The sequence below is a fragment of the Benincasa hispida genome, unplaced genomic scaffold (assembly GCF_027475165.1).
Source record: "Benincasa hispida cultivar pf3 unplaced genomic scaffold, pf3_genome.v1.1 HicScf1301, whole genome shotgun sequence".
Taxonomy (NCBI): domain Eukaryota; kingdom Viridiplantae; phylum Streptophyta; class Magnoliopsida; order Cucurbitales; family Cucurbitaceae; genus Benincasa; species Benincasa hispida.
This window is the reverse complement of record NW_028325634.1, coordinates 1-17334: the sequence shown is the minus strand read 5'-3', so window position 1 is coordinate 17334 and position 17334 is coordinate 1. Positions and strand designations below refer to the sequence as shown.

General features: G+C 36.2%; 1 protein-coding gene across 24 annotated transcripts; it reads left to right on the top strand.

The window, feature by feature from the left end:
• The first annotated feature begins 5817 nt into the window (after positions 1 to 5817).
• Positions 5818 to 14524, top strand: LOC150031310 (general transcription and DNA repair factor IIH subunit TFB1-1-like). 24 transcript variants are annotated; one of them, XM_090309110.1, is made up of 6 exons: positions 5818 to 6047; positions 6458 to 6556; positions 7377 to 7477; positions 11705 to 11783; positions 12134 to 12195; positions 12569 to 14524. In XM_090309110.1, exons 3-6 carry the CDS (start codon positions 7397 to 7399, stop codon positions 12671 to 12673), a joined length of 327 nt encoding a protein of 108 aa, XP_090165236.1. In that variant the 5' UTR covers positions 5818 to 6047; positions 6458 to 6556; positions 7377 to 7396; the 3' UTR covers positions 12674 to 14524. The 24 variants fall into 24 exon arrangements, with proteins under 24 accessions (XP_090165236.1, XP_090165229.1, XP_090165232.1 ...); XM_090309103.1 differs by having other exon boundaries at positions 5819 to 6047; positions 6461 to 6556; XM_090309106.1 differs by having other exon boundaries at positions 5819 to 6047; positions 6458 to 6581.
• Positions 14525 to 17334: the final 2810 nt, after the last annotated feature.

Below are 17334 nucleotides of genomic sequence, written 5' to 3'. Positions count from 1 at the left end.
TGATATTTCTAGTGAGACTACTAATAGTTCAACAAGAGTTGCTAAATAGACTGATTGATCAATAAGAGTTGTTGATGTCGGTACATCTAATCAACCATCTCAAGAGTTGAGACTGCCTCGACATAGTGGGAGGTTGCGAACCCACCGGAACGCTACATGGGTTTGACTGAAGCCCAAAACATCATGTCTGATGATAGGGTCAAGGATCCATTATCTGGAGGATGTTGACAAAGATGAGTGGATTAAAGCCATGAACCAGGAAATGGAGTCTATGTACTTCAATAATGTCTGGAAACTTATGGATCAGCCTGATGGGGTAAAATCTATAGAGTGTAAGTGGATCTACAAGAGAAAACGAGGTATAGATGGAAAAGTACAGATCTTTAAGGCTAGACTCGTGGTAAAGGGTTATACCCAGGTCAAGGCAGTGGACTATGAGGAAACTTTCTCACCTGTTGTCATGTTGAAGTCTATCAGGATTCTTCTGTCCATAGCCACATTTTATGATTATGAGATATGGAAAATGGACATCAAGACTGCCTTTCTGAATGGTAATCTTGAGAAGACCATCTACATGGCTCAACCAGAGGGGTTCATTATTTCAGATCAAGAGCAAAGAGTTTGCAAGCTTAATAGGTCCATTTATGGGCTGAAACAGGCGTCTAGATCGTGGAACATTAGATTTGATAGTGCGATCAAATCATTTGGCTTTGATCAAAATGTTGATGAGCCTTGTGTTTACAGCTGTACTTACGAGCGATTTGTGAGGGTTATCGCACTGTTGATTGGTTAATATGGACACAGAAATATATCTGTAGTGAGAAGAGTGTAGCTGCTGGTCTTTAGTGGAGTGTTCGACAATGGTGAATCTCATGACTAAAGAGTTAAGTCAATTATTCACGTACCGTTGGAGCTTCAAGCTACATGTACATAAGGTCCCCTTGGTAGCTTAATGGGTTCAAGTTGAGAATCAAATTTTAGGTTAGTTTGGAGTGTTCAAATTAACAAGAGAAAATTCAATTATATATGATATAATTGATGTGAAGTATCAGATAAATTATTTGGAGGAATTAATGTAAATATGATTTACATTAAGCACCATAAAATAGAAAAAAAAACTATGGTTTATATGTTTCATGAGATAAAATATGGTTATCATATTTATTTATAATATATTAATTATATGATAATTAATTCTTTTTCTCTAATAACCGATTGAATGGGAGGTTATTGGAAGTTTTATGGTAACCATGAGATAAAAGGAAAATGGTTTTCCAAATTTAAAAATTGCTTCATTCGGAAAGTACTCATGGAAAAAGCTCTCAAGTAAAAGAGTTTTACTAAGCGATAGTGTTGACAGAGACTAAACGATCGTGTAGAGTTGACTGTATGATAATCATTTTGCTGATCGTTGCTACACAATCGAGTAGCAAAGTCTATGCGATAGGCTTCATTTAGTAGATGATTGAGGACATCGTCTATGTGATAGACAGCTTCATATCTCCCACTTACAATCATCTACTCGATCGTATACCTCCTAATTCCTCAAGCCAAGATCATATAGAGCTCACAACTCCTGGATTCTCACACCGAGAATACCAAGGTAACACTTGTGGTAATGTCTTTACTTAGTTTGTGGATCGAGTGGGACTCGATTGGGTTTGAGGAGCTGTTGGCTGTTCGTGTTGTTCATAATCTGTTCGTTACATTCGAGTGTTGCTGTTGGATGCATTGAAGACTGATCGAAGGATTCTTGAAGAATATTTTTTCAAAGGTACGCATACTTTATCCCTTGATTCCTATTGTAGCATGCCATAATTTTTGTATATGCATGACCTGTTAGTTTCCGTTTAAGACTGTAATTGTTTGTGTTCAATTAAAATGAAATTTGGAACGATCCCTTCCGCTACTTAGGGAAATCCCCGTGTTTGATTTCCTTCAGGCCTGCACGATAGCCTTTACTCGATGCACGATAGTCTTTACTCCATGTACGATGGCCTTTACTCGATGCATAATCTCTTCCTTACTCATGCATACTCGATGCACGGTCCTTTCCTCGATCATGCATACTTGATGCACGATCCTTTCCTCGATCTTGCATGACTTTTACTCGATGCTTACCTAATGCTTACTTGATGCTTGCCTAGTGTTTACTCGATGTTTGCCTAATGTTTACTCGATGCTTGGCCACCCTTTTCACAACCAACACTTAGCCAAAAAATTTTCTCACTAGGTTAACTTATAAACACTTGAAAGTCAAGTTTCCAAACTTAAGCATTTTCCTTCTTCATTTCCTTATCCTTTACTCATTTCCCTACTATTTCACTTTAACTTAAATATTAAATATCTCATTTTACTAATTTCAACAATCAACATATTTAAATAGGGAAAGTAGGGTTCAGGTTTCATACGCGCGAATGAAAAGGGAAGCGTCACTCCAATCGGAGCATTGCAACACTGCCCTAGACACCCATGTCTGCCTTCTAGTGTTAGGCGAGCGTTGGACCAAGGCATGGGTTGAGCATTGCGATGCTGAAGTAGGGGCATTTTGGTCTTTTTGCTTCTTTGAAGCCCGAATGTAAAATCAACTCCAATTTGCTTCAAATTAATCTCGTTCTTCACCAAATCACCAATTCTACCTCATGGTTGCTCGAAACCTACAAAATAAGACAAGAACCACATAAAATCCAACAAAGAGCTCAAATTAAGCAAGGAAATATAACACTTTTTTAAAGCTATCTGTGACGTTAACCAAAGTTGTTTGTGAACCTTATAAGACAAACACCCATAGGAGAAACTTATCAATCCTAAGAAGACGCCCAAGGCTGTGAGTAACAAATTAAGTGTTTTCCTAAATATTTAGTAAATGCAAGGTTTATCCAAAAGACTAGTTTTCATGCTAGCTTTTATGTAAAGTATGTTTAAATGATAGTTTCCAAGCAAACCAGTTTTCCATGAGTTTTCCTTACACATGCATAGTTTAAAGATGTTTGTGAAAGCATGTTTTTATACACTTTGTGTTTATGAGGCATGCGTTAGTAGTTTACGATTATGTGACAAAGAGGTTTAAAACATATGTTTTATGTTATTTATGCTTTCAAGTGTTTTATGTTTCAATGAGTAGATTTTTATGATGATTATGATGAAACCAATACTGAAGGACTATGAGAAGGTATCCGAGCCCCCAGTACCTAAGGTATGACAATACTTAGTTATTATTAGGTCCACGTAGGTAGAGTTGACGTTGGTAGTGTTGAGATTACTCCACACCAACTAAGGATAGAGGTTGAGGGATTGAGCAGAAGAGTTCTCTCTCAGCAAGGTTTAAGAGGAATTATGATTTCAAAGATTTTATGTTTTAAATGTTTTAAGTATGAGTTTGCTTAGCAGTTTTCTGTATTGAGCATGATGTTTTTGTTTAATTAGTCACTTGTTGGACTAGTAGCTCATTCTTTCCAAATGTTTTCCTTTTTTCCAGGTAGTGATCATCTCTCCAGAAGTTAGCTGCCATGCTGCTCTGCCAGTCAATGACTTAATGAAGGCACAGAGTTTGTAAAGAAGTCTTAGGTGGTTACTTTATTAATGTCTGTACATATATGTTGTTCGTGTTAGGGACTAGGAAAGAGTGTTGGGACCTACTGAACTCTGTGATTGTTAATGTGATGTAAATATGTTGTATGTTGAACCTTGGTATTGTTGAAGTTGTTTTAAGTTATATTAGTACATCGAATGTCGTGTATGTATTTCTAGGGTTTCTTAAGCAAGTTAAGGATGTCAGTTAGGCAGTAAATGCTATAGAGGGTTGATAACTACTGCCGTCACATTCTCTTCAGGATTAAGAGGGTAATATGGGAGGGAGTATGGCATGTATTCTCTTTATGAGGGCGAGATAGGATATTGAGTATATTCTTCTTCTTTTTCTTTTTTGGAAAAGGAAACTTAGGGTCTATTTAGTAGGCAACTCGGATTTTGTTTTATGTTTTTCGATTCACCGAGTTCAGTGAATATGCGTTTGGTTGACAATCTGGATTTTGTTTTTGAAAACAGTTTTCAGATTCTGTGATCCAAATAGTGCAAATTCTGAAAACAATGTTTTTTTTTTATATGTTTTTAGTGTATCTAGATTTTGAATTCAAGATTTTAAAATGTAGAATTATATTAAAAATGATAAAAACAAAAACAAATATACTATTTCATATTATAAATTCAATTATTTTTGTTAAATTAAAATGTAACATTTTATCTATTATATGATATTACTAAATAATAATTAAACAAAAATTTCAATATAAAACAAATTTATTAATTAATTAGTAATAGTTTATTCATCATAATATTAATGAGTAATTAAATATATTTTATCAAACACATTTAAAAGAATCTTTTTAAATTATATTTTAATTTATGAATCTGCTACCAAATAAATGTTTGAAAACATGAAATACAACTCTATTTTCTTTGGATCCCTTGTTTTTAAAATGATGTTTTTAGATTGCCTACCAAACAAGTCCTTAACTCTTCATTGATGTAATGTAAATACACTAATGCTCAGAGATACAACAACTCTTGAAATGAAAAACAATTATGTAAATAAAAAATAGACATACAGTACCGAGCTATAATGAAAAGATATAAGCATTACAATTGAGAAAAGGATTCTGAATAAAGTAATCGATAAAGTGCTTGGATAGAGCTCATCGGGATCGTGATCATATTCTATGGAACGGTGATCTTGCTTGCAATTTGGAGGTTTTGAGGAGTTCAATCTTATTTCAATCGGGCATAATTTATGTAGAGGATTTATGATTTTCTTCTCCACCCTCCTTTCGTGAGACGAATTGTTTTTTGTGGTAAGTTGGGGTGTGTGCTATTTTGTAGGACTTTTTGGATGAAAGGTGCAATAGAGTTCTTAGAAAGCTTTGAACGTTCTTTGAGCAATATTTGATCTCTTATTTAGCTTTAATGTTTTTTTTGTGGGCTTTGGGCAAAGCTTTTTGTAATTATCCATTACCATTAGGTTTTATTTGCTTGATTGCAGGCCTTCTCTTTTTGGGGGTTTTTTCTTGTTCGGCCTTTGTATTGTTTTATTTTATTTTTTCTTAGTAGAAGCCCAATTATTCATTCAAGAAAAACTATTGTCTCTAAGAAGTATGGACATAAACACGTGACACGACACGATACGACGACACGCCAATTTTTAAAAATGTAGAACATGACACATTGGGGACATGCTATTTATTTATTTATTTATTTATAACTATATTTATATTATTGAAAATAATTTTTTTAATTAATTATTAAAAATTCTATTTTTTTATTAAGCATTAAAATAAATTAAGGGAAATTATTTCAAATGGCAAAACTACGGAAGTCTATCATTGATAGATTCTGAAATTTTGCTATATTTTGTAAATATTCTGATATGTTTTTCTATATTTAAAAAAGAGTCCAATGATTAACATTAGTTCTTTTTTTATTAATTATGCGAAATAACATTTTTTAAAATAATAATAAGAAAAAAGAAAAAGACATTTTAAAGAGAAAAAAATAGCTATTTTTAAATATAGAAAAATAAATAAAAATATTTACAAAATATAACAAAATTTTAGAACTATCAATGTTAGACACTGATAGATCAGATCAGTGATATTGATAGATACTAATAGAAGTCTATCAATGCCTATGTTTGAAAATTTTATTATATTTTATAAATATTTTCAATCGTTTTAATATTTGAAATAAATCCTTAAAAAAAAAAACCCAAAAACCCATTTGAGAAAAAGAAACTCACATTAAATGGATGTAATAAGGCCCAAAAGGCCATTTAAAAGTAAATACCCTAACCCTAAATAATGTTTTATTCTCTTCTCCCAAGCCCAGACACCCTCCTCCCGATTTCTGCCCTTCCTCCTCCCCGTTTCTGCTCTCCCTTTCCACCAATTCCAAAGTTGCCGACGCCTACCGCCCCTCTCTCCGCCGCCATCAAAGCTGTTCGATCTCCCTCCTTCACCGACCACCCCTCTTCATCGCCGCTGTTGGTTTGAAAGGTTTTTTTCCCCCTTCTTTTTTATTGTCTATGCGTGTCCGGCGGCGTGTCATCACGTGTCATTGCGTGTCCAAAATTATAAAAAATAATAAATAAAGGGAACACGTGTCAGGAACGTGTACAGACGTATCTGTGTCCGACACGTGTCCGGAAAGATCACCTTGTGATGATTGAACGGAGAAAATATGGTATCTTTAAGTTTGCTTAGACCTTAATAACGTTGTTGAATACATTACTTGTTTACCTTTGTGGATTAGTTAACCTGGTATTGTGATATATGGTATGAGATATGTGTCATGGTGATCTATGATGTTTATGTTACATTCAATTGCTATTTGTTACGATGCCATAAGCACGTTGTGGTGATATTATTGCTTTTGGTGGTTTTTTGCTGATGCATGGCTCCTTTAGCAGGGGTTACTTACCGACCATTCACATACTCACCCCTTACCCACCAGCTTTTTACACGTGATGAGGATTTCTATAAGCTTGATGATGAAGCAAAGGAGGGTGACGATCGAGAGACTATTAGCCAGTTGAACTTCTTTTTGTAGTCGGGTTTAGTTTGGACACGTTGCTACCGATTCTTTCTTTCATGATGTTTTTATTAATTGAACTAGAGTTTAGCATTGGTGTTGTCTATTTTTCAGAAACTAGTGTTGGAGTTGTTTTGTCTGGTTTTGGAGTTCAGTTGTTCTTGGTGGTTTAATAAAGTTGAATGTATCTAGTTTGAGTGTAAATATGCTCAATTGGTTTATTGTTACTCGATTTCGTTCCGGAGTGTGGTTTTGGGATTTAATCCCTGTCCAAAGGCTGGCCGTTAGTTTCCAAAATACCTCTTCCTTTTTTTTTTTTTCTTTTTTTTTTCCTAAAAAAAGAAATAACTTCTCATTAATTAAATGAAAAGGAACATTCCTATTCTCTTCTTCGTTTTTGTTTGTTGTTGTGTTTGCCATTTTTTGATTGTTTTTGAAACGATGGAACGTACTGAATTTCTTGGTTATCTTATTTATAAGTCGCAAGTTGTCATGATCGATCTTTGGCTACATTTTTGGGCTTCTTTTTTTTATGCACATCTTTATGATAGTCGAGTTTCTGAATATATGGAAATCTTTAAATTTCTGGAGATCTTGTTGTGATATTTTGCTTGTCTAATCTCTCTCTCTTTTATTGGGATCTGATTGTTTTTAGTGTTTTTAATGCCACGAGATGTTATGTATTCCTTTGTTTTCTCTAATGCCACAAGATGTTTGGTTCCGGTCAATTACTTGAATCTGAATAATCTTTTGCATCGTAGTTATTGGATTGATTTTTGGATCAATTCTTCTAGACTGATTCTCGGTGGGGAAGATGGGAACCAAGTATGTCCATAAGAGTGCTAAGTACAAGACCTCAATTAAGGATCCTGGCACGCCCGGTGTTTTGGAAATGGTATTGGTCTAAAGTTTATTATTTTTGTGTCTGATTGTCTACCTATTTATCACCTTTGCTTTTGTTCTCTTTCAATTAATTATATACTTCTGATTTATTGTATTTGATGACCTAGTCTACTGTTTTCTTAAAGAGTATGTTTATGTAATTTATTGAACTGAGTTTGTAAGACAATCTTGGAATGGTGTAAGTGATACATAAGTGATTTGTTTGAGTTTTCAGGTTCATTTTTCTAACTTTTATTTGTGGAACATCTTCACATGTCGGACACGGATACATTAAAAAATGCTTTAGACATGTTTCGACATGTAAAATTTTGTCTTTTTTTTTTTTTTAAATAAAAATTTGAACACAAAGGATACACCAAAGACATGCCACGTGCACATAAAAAACCCTAGTCTTTCCAACAATTAGCAACGTTGGTTAGAGGTGGTCGATGGTAGAGTGGTGGTGAAAATCGGAGGTAGAGTGATGTAGTAGGATTAGGATAAGTTGGGGTATTATGGTCAAATCCTTAATTGATTAGGATTGGGATTAGTTTCCATGATTTATTAGAATTGGGATTAGTTTCCTTGATTTATTAGAACTAAGATTAGTTTCCTTGGTTTATTAGGATTAAGATTAGTTTCTTTGATTAATTAGGATTATGATTAGTTTCTTTGATTAATTACGATTAGGATTAGTTTCTTTATTAATTAGGATTAGGATTAGTTTGCTTTCCAATTCTTTATAAACAGAGAGACTGTCTTCTTGTATTGGCAACTTCTGATTCATAATAAAGACTTTGATTTTATTATTGGAGATTTCTCTTTTTTTTTTTAATCTCCTAGGCTACATCCATTTGGTATCAGAGCAGCCGTCTGGATCAATGTTGACTGTCGTTGGTGAAGGTCGGGAAACTCTTGGCGACGCCGATCGCAAGAGGGAGTTTCGTGAATTGTGCTCGTTATTGAATAGTCCACAACTATATTGGGGGAATCCTTTAAATTTTAGAAATCAGAGATTTTTTTTCAAGATTTTGCAAGAATGGACTATTATTGATCAAGGAAGACGGCGAAGAAAAAATATAGCAGTTGGTATAGGCAAGAAAGTCAAATTTCCTCCCAAAACAGTTTTAGAATTCTGATTCAAGTGATTCAGAAGAACTCCAACATAATAATTTTGGCCGTGATTGATTTTTTCAAAGAACCTATCATTATTTACATCTGAAAATTGATTATAATGATTCTAGCGATTTTAATGAAGATTCTAATGCAGTTTAGAACGAAATAACAAGGTGACATTATCAACAAAGAGCCTGAGGATCCAATCAAATCGGTTTCTCAAGAAATCAACGTAAGAATTGGGAGTTAGATGATTAAGAAAATGATTCAAGAGTGTGAAAGAAATTATTATCACAAACATCAAAGAACACCCATGAAGCATTCCAACATAAATTTGGAGGTCGAAACATTTTCAAGAAGACAGAAAAGGTATTTTGATTCAAGAGTGTGAAAGAAATTATTTTGATTGTTGAAATTCGAAAAGCTTGGGAGAAATTGTAAAAAGGTCCAAACTCCAGGTTTTGGTAAAGGACAAGTTGACTTCACTCAAAAGGAGGGAGCCCAGATGAGTAGTTCAATTTCCACGGGAAAAGGCAAAAAGGCCACAAATCATGAAAAAGGGCTTCATTCACCCAACGGAAAGAGAGCAAAAGGTTTCCTTTCAGATAATGTTTTTTTTTAAAAAAACATTATCATTATTTTTGGATCCTCTCCGATGCTATCGGTGACCATGGGAAAGGGCTCATATACAACATGCGATGAGGTTGAAGATAGCAATGGAAGTGAGTTGGGAGTTGAAGAAGCGGATTTTAGGTTGCTCATGGTTGATCTAGGAGAGGAAAATGAGGAGTTCAATGATGATCTTCAATGTTTTAACCTTTACCTAAGATGGAATGGCCTTGCTTCGATCATTGAAGGTCTTGGAATGGAGCTCATTGTTTGCAAGAAAGAAGAGGAACCCCTGGAGGTAGAGCCAAAAGCTCCAACCAGTAATAAAGGGAAGGAAAGCTGGAAGTTTGTCATGAAATGTGAGGGGCTTGAATGTGGGCAACAAGAGGAGATTGGGAATCTATCTATAATGCTTGTTGCATTGTTGAAAAAAGGTATAAAATTAACCTGGGCAATGGTGATGAACTTAAATTCTGGGAATGTTTGGATTAGGGGATCAAAATCTTATTAGCTCCTTTTCAAGAAATTTTAATGTGGTGTGGTCCAAAGATTGTTTCGTAAATCAATGTTGGTCTTCTTCTATTGCTTGGGCTATTCCTTTGAGGTGTGTAACTTAGCTAATAAGGAAATTGCAGATTGGATTGATTTGATGAGTTTGCTTGATTCCATAAGGCACTTGGATATTAAGGATACCAAATCCTCGACTTTGACTTGTGATGGGCATTTCTTAGTGAAGTCTTGTGTCCCATGCTTACCACGCTAGGTGTCACGGGGTTGATTTTGATTTCAAAATTTTTGCCCTTGGCCCGTTCGGCCTAAGGTCTTCCTTAGTTCAGCTGTACTTTTTGCCCGATAAACACGCACCCACACAACTCATAAATGACAATCTTACTTAAGGACTCTGCACACTTGACACTCCCACCCAAATATAAACAAGAGGAGGAAAAGAACATAATTACTTGGTGGCAATATCACCTAGTCACTTTTATTGAGAAGTAACAATACTGAATTGATCACCTACACTACAAACTCCACTTGTAATGTAACAAGACTCGAGGAAATAAAGTTTCCCTCAAAGTTCTACCCATTACAAGGAATGTCTTGGACAATGCTTACGGTCATCCTTTTATAGGCGTGGATGAGAATTGATTGGAGAGAAAGGTGGTCGAGTGGGCTAGTGGGGATGGATAACCACTCGCGTTCCTTCCATCTAGGAGCTCACTCTTCTATGATCTAGGAGCTTACACTTGATAATCTACGCACTACCCCATGTTCATGGACAACTTTTGAGAACTACCCACCAGTGTTTTAAAAAGCCCTCTTGGGCGCGTGCCTAGACTCAAGGCATAGATTTAGTGCAAGGCGAGACTCACAAAATAAGACGTGCCTCAGGTGCTCGCCTTTTGTAAAGCCCCAAAGGTCAAAGCCCTAGGTCTTAGGGATTTTTTATTATTTTTAAAAAATAGTAATAATTAAGGGTTTTCCTTCTTTATTAACTAAAAGAATCAAGTTTAATAGGCCTAAATGCAAAATTTCTTGTGTTTGGGGTCCTTTTTTCTTCTATATTTCCACTTCAACTATGCTTTCTCTTTTTAATATAATATTTTTATATATAGTGTGCCTCACGAAAAAAAGCCTGCCTGCACCTTTTTGTGCACCTTGTGTCTAGGCTCCAAGGGGCCATTGTGCCTTAGTGTGCCTTGGGCATTTAAAAATATTGCTACCCACATTTTAGGCATTACTCCACATTTACTCACCATGGGCTAAATGTTCCTCTGCCACTCAAGTGGCTTATTTGATCTCTCTTGCCAATTAGCGCCAAGGTTGCATCTCCCATGCACATGTGCATGTTGCCTATCGCTCATTGCTTGGCACATGTGCTCGACACCCGTGCGTATGTCTAGCACTACATGCACCCAACCCATCTTATCAGGACCTTAGTTCTTGAGCACGGCACAATTGATAGGAGTCTTGCAACAATAGTGTCAGAGTGTGTGCATCGGCAACACGTAGGTGAAGAGCAAGGAACGCGACACAACAAGCACACGACACCAACATGGAAGCCTTGTAGCTCAACAAGTCTGGCGCACAATAGTAGCTGTGCACATGTGGACTTCTTTCTAAAGAAACAGGAAAAGAAAACAATATGAAGTTTTGAAATGTGAGTGAGATGAAGGGTGATTAGTTTCAGATTGCGTGTTAACCTTAGCTGCTAGTTTTCAAAGTCTTTACACGTATTAACTTAACTAATTGGTGCACTTTATCACTCACGAGTAGTATCAGATAAGTTTGGTTTTGCTGTTTAATAGTTATTTCTATAATTGAGCCCTACAAGGACATGAAAGATGATTATCCACATCCCTCGACCCCCCTCCAAATTTATGATTTACACAAAAGTCTTCTTGATTGTGTATAGTTAAGAATTTGAAAAATTTTGACGTGCATCTGTAATTGATTCGACCATTTTACATAATTTGTTCAATTAATTTGGTTTTACTATTCTCACTTTGTACAGACAGAGTGGAAATTCATATTTAGACCCAGCGATCCCACTTCAGCTTCTAAGCTTGATGTGGAGTTTAGATTTATTAAAGGTACCTACTATATTGTTCCAAGTTAATGTATTTCTATTACCATATTTATGGTATGTTCTATATACCCGTACAGTAGTATTTATATTTTTGCCGGATCATTCTTTTCCTGTTGAGCACCTTCTGTAAGTAGAATTGAGTTTTTTTGGATGATTGATAACTATGGACTGTGTAATCAGAACCTTTTTTTTTTTGAGTAAAGTAGTGCAGAAATGAGATATTCTTTACTCTTTGCCCTCCACTGTTCCTCATTAGAACTCTGACTATTGTTTAAGCGCATCTGTAATCTCTATTTCCTGCAACCTTATGTTTGCAAAAGATCCTGTTATATCTAAACTGCCCGTATTTTTCAGGCCACAAAAACACTAAGGAAGGATCAAATAAACCACCGTGGCTTAATCTCACCAGGGACCAGGTTTCTAATATTTTGCTAGATATTATCTATGGAATTATTGAATTGGGTAAAGGAAAAGGATCTAATTAAAGGAACCATACGTTAGAACATTGGAAATATTCCATGATTAAATCCTTGTACGTATGATTTTAAAATAGGTAAATGGAAAATTCTTATATGTTTTAAGAAGTCCATTACATAATTCTCACCCTCAAGCTTATCTTCAAATTCTCTTTCAGTAGTTTATTGAAAATACTTTGTGATTGATGAGTTCTCTAAGTGATTTCATCAAGGGCCTTTGGATATCAATCTCAAATATCATTTCAACAAAGCATATTGTGAGTCCAGAATTTATCTTGCAAGATGACAATTAATGACGTGCTACATTTTTCAGGGTGGAAGTATCATTTTTGAGTTTAAAAATTTCTCAGATCTTCATGTTTGCCGTGAGTTTGTAGGTAAGCTAGGATTCAAAATTATAAGCAATCTTGTTTATTAATCTATAACGCAATTTACGACCTTTATGCTTTTAATTATATAAGAACTGCAGGTTCATTGATCTGAAAGATGGTGAATAGTTTTGAACTTTCCCCTGTAAAATTCTTATGTTTGAGAAAGAATCAGAATACTCTATTCATTCAGCAAAAATATGAATATATACAAGTGTACAAAGCATAGAAAAGGAAAATATCACAAAATATTTACAAGAATGGAAAATCCTAACTATAGAATTATAACACTCCCCCTCAAGTTGGAGCATATATGTTACTCATACCCAACTTATTACATAGATAATCTATACATCTTCCATTCAATGCTTTCGTGAAGATATCACCTAATTGTTCTCCAGTCTTCACATATCCTGTAGATACCAATCCTTGGTGAATTTTCTCACGTACAAAATGGCAATCAACTTCAATATGTTTAGTTCTTTCATGAAATACTGGATTAGACGCAATATGAAGTGCTGCTTGATTATCATACCACAACTTTGTCGGTGTGGTGATTTCAAATCCCAACTCAACAAGGAGTTCATATATCCAAATCAATTCACACATAGATTGTGCCATTGCTCTATATTCTAATTCTGCACTTGAACGTGACACCACATTTTGCTTCTTACTCTTTCAAGAAATCAAATTACCACCAACAAAAACACAATACCCTGAGGTTGATCTTTTGTCTTCTTTGGATCCTGTCCAATCGGCGTCTGAGAAACATTCAATATTAGTATGACCATAATCCTTATATAATAAACCACGCCCGGGAGCAGCATTCAAATAACAAAGAATCTGTTCCAATGCAGCCCAATGATCAACTGTAGCGCATGACATGTACTGACTCACAATACTTACTGAATAGGCTATGTCGGGTCGAGTCACTGTAAGGTAATTAAGTTTTCCCACTAACCTCCTATATCTTTCAGGATCTTTTTAGCAATTCTCCATCTTTTGTGAGCTGTAAGTTGGGCATCATTGGGGTACTACATGGCTTAACCCCTAGCTTTCCTGTTTTAGTCAACAAGTCAAGTACATATTTTCTTTGTGATAATAGAATTCCTTTCTTGCTTCTTATTACCTCAATTCTTAAGAAGTATTTCAACATGCCCAAATCTTTGGTATGGAATTGACTATGAAGAAAGGTCTTTAGAGACTGGATACCTAAAGCATCATCACCGGTAATCACAATATCATCCGCATATACGACTAACAAGATGACACCACCCTCAGGTCTCTTAAAAAAGACCGAATGATCTGACGTGCTCTTTTGCATTCCAAAGCTTTCAATCACCTGACTAAAATTTCCAAACCAAGCTCGTGGGCTCTGCTTTAATCCATACAAGGATTTACGAAGGCGGCACACCGTTCCATTCTCCCCCTAAGCAACAAACCCTGGTGGTTGCTCCATATACACCTCTTCTTGAAGATCACCATGAAGAAATGCATTTTTAATATCAAGCTGATGTAAAGGCGAATGATTGATTGAAGCTAATGAAATAAACAACCGCACCGATGCCATTTTTGCTACAGGAGAAAAAGTATCAGCGTAGTCAACGCCATAAGTTTGTGCGTAGCCTTTCACTATAAGGCGCGCTTTTAACCGAGCAACAAAACCATCAGGATTGACTTTAACCACAAACACCCATTTGCAACCGATAGTTTTCTTTCCTGTAGGGAGAGAAACTAAATCCCAAGTACAATTATCATCTAAGGCAGTCATCTCCTCCACCATTGCGGCACACCAACCAGGATGAGACGAAGCCTTATGAACAGTTTTAGGGATGGATACAGACTCTAAGGATACAATGAATGAACATGTGGAAGGCAACAAATGGTTATATGAAACAAAAGAGGAAATAGGATGAGCACATGTACGTTTACCTTTACGAAGAGCAATAGGGAGATCATCACTCGTTTCTGGATCCACTGACGAAGAAGACTCTGGTACAGGGCATGGAACTGAAGGAGGTTGTCGTCGAGTACAGACCTTAACAATGGGTGGAAAAGTAGAGGTAGCCACAAGTAGAGATGAATCAGGAAGAGGATCGGGGGGAGAAATAACTGTGTAGACAAGGAAATCATCCTCTAATTCCTTGTTCTCCCCCTAACTCTTATTCGGAGAGAATGATGGTGATGAAAAAAATGGGGTATGTTAAAAAAAGTGATATTAGGAGAGACCAAATATTTATTTAGACTAGGACAATAACACCGATACCCCTTTTGGACACGAGAATAACCAAGAAAAATACATTTTAAGGACTTTGGATCCAGTTTGGTATGCTGAGGTCGAACATCCCGAACAAAGCAGGTACAACCAAATATTTTGGGTGGAATGGGAAACAAATTTTGCTTGGGGCATAAAGTACGAAAAGGTATCTCACCCTTAAGAATGGAAGAAGACATGCGATTTATTAAGAAACAAATTGTGAAAACAGCATCAGCCCAAAAGGATTTTGGAACATGCATTTGAAACGTCAAAGCTCTGGCTGTCTCAAGGAGATGATGATTCTTTCGTTCTGCAACCCCATTTTGAGATGGAGTATCGACACAAGAAGATTGATGAAGAATGCCATGAGCATCTAAATAAGACTTGAGTGTATGAGAGAAATATTTCTTAGCATTATCACTTCGTAGGATTTTAAGAGCACCACTAAACCGAGTTTGAATTTCAACATGGAAGTTACGAAAATGAGAAAGTAACTCAGAACGATTTTTCATTAAATATAACCATGTAACACGAGAATAATCATCGACAAATGTAACAAAATACCTAAGCCCTCCTTTGGACTCAACAGGACAAGGACCCCAAACATCAGAATAGACTAATTCAAAAAGAGCACTAGCTCGTTTATTGACTCGAATTCAAACGATGAAATTTAGCAAATTGACATGACTCACAATCTAAAGAAGACAAATGTTGAAGTTGTGGATGAAGACTCTTCAATGCAGAGATAGACGGATGACCGAAACGACAATGCTCTTCACAGGGAGACGACACACTTGAGCATCTGATGGCCGTAGGTGTTTGTGGTTCAAAGATGTAAAGACCTCCAAATTCATGCCTTTTACCAATATTCTGTTTCGTCATAAGATCCTGAAATAAGTAATGGCCAGGAAAAAAGGAGACACGACAATGAAAATCACGAGTGAGTTACTGACCGAAATCAAATTAAATGAGAAATGTGGGAAATTTAAAACTGATGACAATGAAATTGATTCAGTAAGATGGACGGTTCTTGATCCTAAACAGGAGTGGAGGTTCCATCAGCTATAGTGACATTAGGTGAAGAGGTAGATGTACAAAGGTTAGAGAATAAACTGAGGTTACCTGTCCTATGGTGTATAGCGCCAGAATCAATGACCCATTTTGACGTGGAGGAAAGAAGGCATTTAGAAATGTTACCAATCTCTGCGATGGCCGTAATGGGAGTAGAAGATGATGCCCTCAATGACTTTTGATACTGCTGAAATTTAGCAAACTCCTCTGCAGAAATCGTAATTGTCTTGACTCCTCTGCAGAAATCGTAATTGACTTGTCAAGATTATCAGGAGTAGAGGCGACATGTGTAGAGGGTGATGGCATCCTCTGACCCTTATTCAACAACTTTCTGCATTCACGCTTCGTATAGCGAGGTTTATGACAATAATAGCAAACAACACCTCCTGGATTTGATCTTTGGTTTATTTGGATGACCTTTGAAGCTATTTGATTCAACCCCTTATTACCTCTATAATCATCTGTGCGCCCAATCAAAGCACTGCTAGAATTAGATGATGTAACTACTTGTGTCCTTTCAGTACGAAGTATTCGAGTGTAAGCTTCTTCCAACGATGAGATATTTGAGCTTGACAACACTTGATCTTTGGCCATCTCATATTTAGGTGCAAGACCTACTAAAAAACTCATGATAAACAACTTTTCTCGTTGAGCCATTAGAACTTTTGGATCTGTGCTGATTGGCATCAAGGCATTGAATTACGCACATGTATTTTTAACCTCCATAAAGTAGCTTGTAAGAGATTTTTCTCCTTGATTAGGTTGATATAGAGTCTTACAAACATCAAACACTCTATTAATATTCTCTTTCCCTGAATAAAGGAAATCCAAATATTCCAATAGTTCCTTGACTGATTCGCAGTGATTTACTAGTTCAACAATTTCACGATCAATAGAATTCTTGATTTGTAGAAGCATCCTTGAATCGTCCCGCCACCAAATCTTTTTATTAGCATCAATCGGTGGCTCTTCTGTGATGTGATCATCCATCTCCATGCTCCTAATAAAGTGGCGGACATTTGATCTCCATAAATAGTAGTTGGATCCATTCAACTTGTGTTCAGTTACTTTTGACACCATAGGAACAATCTCAGACATGACTACTGGTTTCTTATCAGCCATTACCTCAAAAACAAAGACACTGGGCAGCAGAGAATCAAACCTTAATTTACCGAAGAGATGTCTTTACAAGCAGTGAGAATATCTATATATCCCAAACAAACATACCACCAAGAAGAGCCAACAACACTGAGGAAATCCACAGAAGACGGACGAAAAACGGCGGCGCACGCGCCTACACGCGCTGGCGCGTGGACGGACAGCAAACTGGAACAATCGGTGCGTGAGCCTCACGCGCTTGTTAGATGGCAACCGGACTTTGGG